We start from the raw sequence: 3,619 nt of genomic DNA, 5'->3' as shown, positions 1-3,619 counted from the left end.
CCTTCTCTAATTTATAGTGACAGATTGTAGGAGAGTGACCACAGAAGCTGGTTGAATATAACGTTCTTTTAGTTTCTATCAAGTTCGGTGATCAAAGAAATTTGGTCTTTTCTGCACTGTGTTTAGCTCCTGCTGAAGGTGGGATTCTTCAAAAGTGGGAAGAGTCCTGGACCCCAGCGTTGGCAAAGCTCCCAAGGAGGTGGGGTGAGCGTCCTGGGTAAGGCATCCTGAGACCCTGCACCCAGTGTGTGCTTAACGAGCACAATCTCACTTAATTCTCATCAACAGGACTATCATGTTCATTGTTTTAATTGATATTCCCGAGGCTGAGACACTTAAAAAACCTCCCAACCTGATAGGGACAAAGTTGGTTCTCTAAACCCCATGTGTCGGAACAAAGCAAGACTCTGAATCAGGACATCAGAATCCCGCCCGACATCTCCAGGGTTTCCTGAGGAGGCCGTCCTCCATGTTCATCCCCCTCCGGAGTGTCCTGCAGAGCCCTCTGGAGAACCAGCTTCAGGGTCTTCCTTCCCTTCCTCCATCGCTGCCTGAACAAGCCTACGAAGAAGTAAATGATGGGGTTGGTGCAGCTGTTCACACAGGTCAGGACAAGTGCAAACAGGAGGAAAGATTCGGGCAACCAATATAACCTTCTCCTAATCCAGAACATGAAGAACCAGTAGGTGCCCCAGGGCAGGCCGCAGAGGAGGAAAACCAGCACTGTGAGCAGGATGGTCACATACAGCCTGGTCGGCTGCACCCGCTGGGAGCCACACAGCAGTCTGGTCACCAGGGCCAGGCTGGACCCTGAGAGAAGCACACATAAGAAAATCAGCCACCCAGCAGTGATGAAATCAAATACTGGACACCACACCTGAGAAAAATCTGCAAACACGAAGCCACAGTAGTTCCCATTCAGGATGCTCAGCAGCAGGGACAGGGCCCAGAGCAGGGCACACATGACAGCCGAGGTGTGTCTGGGGCGATGGCAGCGGTACCAGACGGGCCACAGGACAGACAGGCAGCGCTCAGTGCTAATGGCGCTGAGAAAGCTCAGGCTGGTGATGTAGGCAAAGGTGAGCACAGGGATGAGAAAGCTGGGGATAAGGATGAAGTGGAAGTAGTTGCTGAGTATACACATGGAAACTGTAATCATGCAGCAGAGGAGGAGGAAGTCGGCTCCCGCCAGGTTGAGGATGTAGACAGAGAAGGAGGTCCTCCGCATGCGGAAGCCCAGGAGCCACAGCACAACCGCGTTTCCTGCCAGCCCCACCAGGGCTATGATGGCCATGAGCAAGGCGAAGGTCAGTGTCCCCATCCTGAAAGCTTGAAGAATTGCCTCGTCACTTCCATTCATTGGCGTAACTGCAGTCCCCCAGGCTGTGACCGTTGCATTCATGCTCAGGATCCCTCCACTGGTGCCACTAGAACAGAAACAAGACTTGAGCACCTGACTCTCACGGCCACCCTGCTGCAGGAGAATTACTGTCCCTGTGTTCCAGAGGAGGGAAATGCAGGCTTGCAGAGATTAAGGTACTTCCTGAAGGACACACAGCCTTGGCGTCCTGGAAACTAGATTCAAATCCAGTTCTCTCTGGGTGTCTCTCTACTGAGACTCGGACCCTGTACAGACGTTGGAATAATCTGTGGTCCAAACACCTCTCCTCATACTCCACAGCCATGACATGTCTCCTGCAGGCAAGAGAAGAGAAGGCTGGACAGGTTATGTGGATGACAACAGGACCGACTCAACTTTCCATCTGCCCTGGGACTTGATTTCCTTTGAGGGGAGGGAGTTTGAAGCCCAAGGCATGATCTGTGGGCTACCTCAGTGACAGAGAGTGTCCATCCACCAGAAAGGAGATCATGCTTTAGGGTCATGAAGAGATTGTGACCTCTTCTAGAGGTCAGTTGGCCATGACTCTAGGGTTAGAAATGACCCGTTGTGTAAGCTTTATCATGACAGGAAGTACACTTCTCCTATCTGTTGGTGTGCCCCCATCTAGCTCTGTGTGTGGGACACTCTGTAAGGAACTATTTATTTAAAAAAATAGTTTCAGGTTAAAAACAATGTAATAATTAGACATTTACACTCTTCACAAAATGATACCCCACCTTCCCCAATTACTGCCCCTCTGTCATGTATACAGCTGTTACAATTCCATCGACTCTATTCCCTTTGCTGTACTCCACATCCTATTATATGTATATAATTATATGTATATAATTATGTATATAATTATAGTTGACATTCATTAATATTCAGCTTCAGCATCATTTGTACTATGCAGTGGTTAGTCATTGACACCATCCATGAAGTGTCTGCCTAATAAAAAAAAGTGTCCAATGGATACCCTACATAATCTTTACAACATTATTGATTATTTTCCCCAAACTGTCTTTCCTATCTCCGTGGAAAAGGAACTTTTATAATAGTTTTCTTTGTATAGCATCCAAAATCATACACTTAAAATATTTAGGTATACCCCTCTACCCCCACATTTAAGAAAAACTCTACATTCTATTCACAGGCATTTATGATGCTAGTGAGACATTATTCCAAAAACTAACACCAGGTAGGGAGGGACAACCAAACAGTGAAACAAACAAACAAACAAACAAACAAATGAAATACCATGAGAAATTGATCCAATCATATTGAGGATCGGTATCAGGAAAATTTGTATGTGAAGAGGCTATAAGAAGACATGGATATTCTCCTGTGACATTGAATCTTATTTCCATTTACTCTGCTCTCCTCTGTGTTTGGATAGGAGACATCTCTGTCTCATAGATGGGCTCCCTTTTACTCTACACCTGGTTTGGAGGGTGATTTAGGATTTTTAACTCCCTGGCCCTCTGCTGCCAGGCTGTGAGTCAGCAGTGGCTTTATTACTCTACCTAAGGACATAGCCTGTGTCTGGTGGCCTTTCTTACTGTCACAGTGACAACTACAGCTACACCCACGACCCTCCCTGAGTTCTGGTAACTTCTCTTTTCCTTTCCCCATCAGGACACAGAATGGTAACACCTCCTTATTATGACTTGTATTTGGGGGTCCTCTGCATCCTTCCCAGATTTCCCTTAGCCCTGCCTGCACCTTTGTACACAGTTTCTTTATTGAACTTTCCACAATGACCCTATTAGTTTCTGCTGGGACAATCCAGATACAAGGATAAAACTAACAAAGAAAAACCTCATTGAACAGCAAGCTAGTCTGTGAAAAGTGAGGTTATTAATAACAAGTTAGCCTTTGAAAGCAATGTCTACTTGACATCCTATTCCCTAAATTAAAATTAGCAAAACATTGCTCTCCACAATTGCACATTTGAATGTTTGGAGGAGAGAGCGAGAACTACAGAGATACAACAGAAGCAGACAGAACCTGGTTGGCCCTGTGTGGACCTCCCACAGTCTAAGCTCCCAGCGCCCAAAGCTTTCCTGAGGGAGCCTCACGTGTTCTGACTCTCACTGATGGGTGCCCATGGCTCCCTGCCAGCCCCTCCCCAAGATGAAATCATAGCATGTGTACTAAACTAAGAACAAGAAAACAACACTGCTTTTGAAAGAAGACAGTTGTGAGCCTACTCTTACCTCAGCTCCCTCTTCTTATTGA

The 3,619-nt window shown here is 46.6% G+C and overlaps 1 protein-coding gene across 1 annotated transcript; it reads right to left on the bottom strand.

Moving 5' to 3' along the window:
* Window positions 1-358: 358 nt before the first annotated feature.
* On the bottom strand, window positions 359-1,417 carry LOC308503929 (mas-related G-protein coupled receptor member X2-like). The gene has a single exon (XM_081063722.1). The coding sequence runs from the start codon at window positions 1,400-1,402 to the stop codon at window positions 413-415; it is 990 nt and encodes a 329-aa protein (XP_080919848.1). The 5' UTR covers window positions 1,403-1,417; the 3' UTR covers window positions 359-412.
* Between the last annotated feature and the right edge of the window lie 2,202 nt (window positions 1,418-3,619).

The sequence above is a fragment of the Rhinolophus hipposideros genome (genome assembly GCF_964194185.1).
Source record: "Rhinolophus hipposideros genome assembly, chromosome: 10".
Taxonomy (NCBI): domain Eukaryota; kingdom Metazoa; phylum Chordata; class Mammalia; order Chiroptera; family Rhinolophidae; genus Rhinolophus; species Rhinolophus hipposideros.
This window is presented reverse-complemented; position numbering and strand designations above follow the sequence as displayed.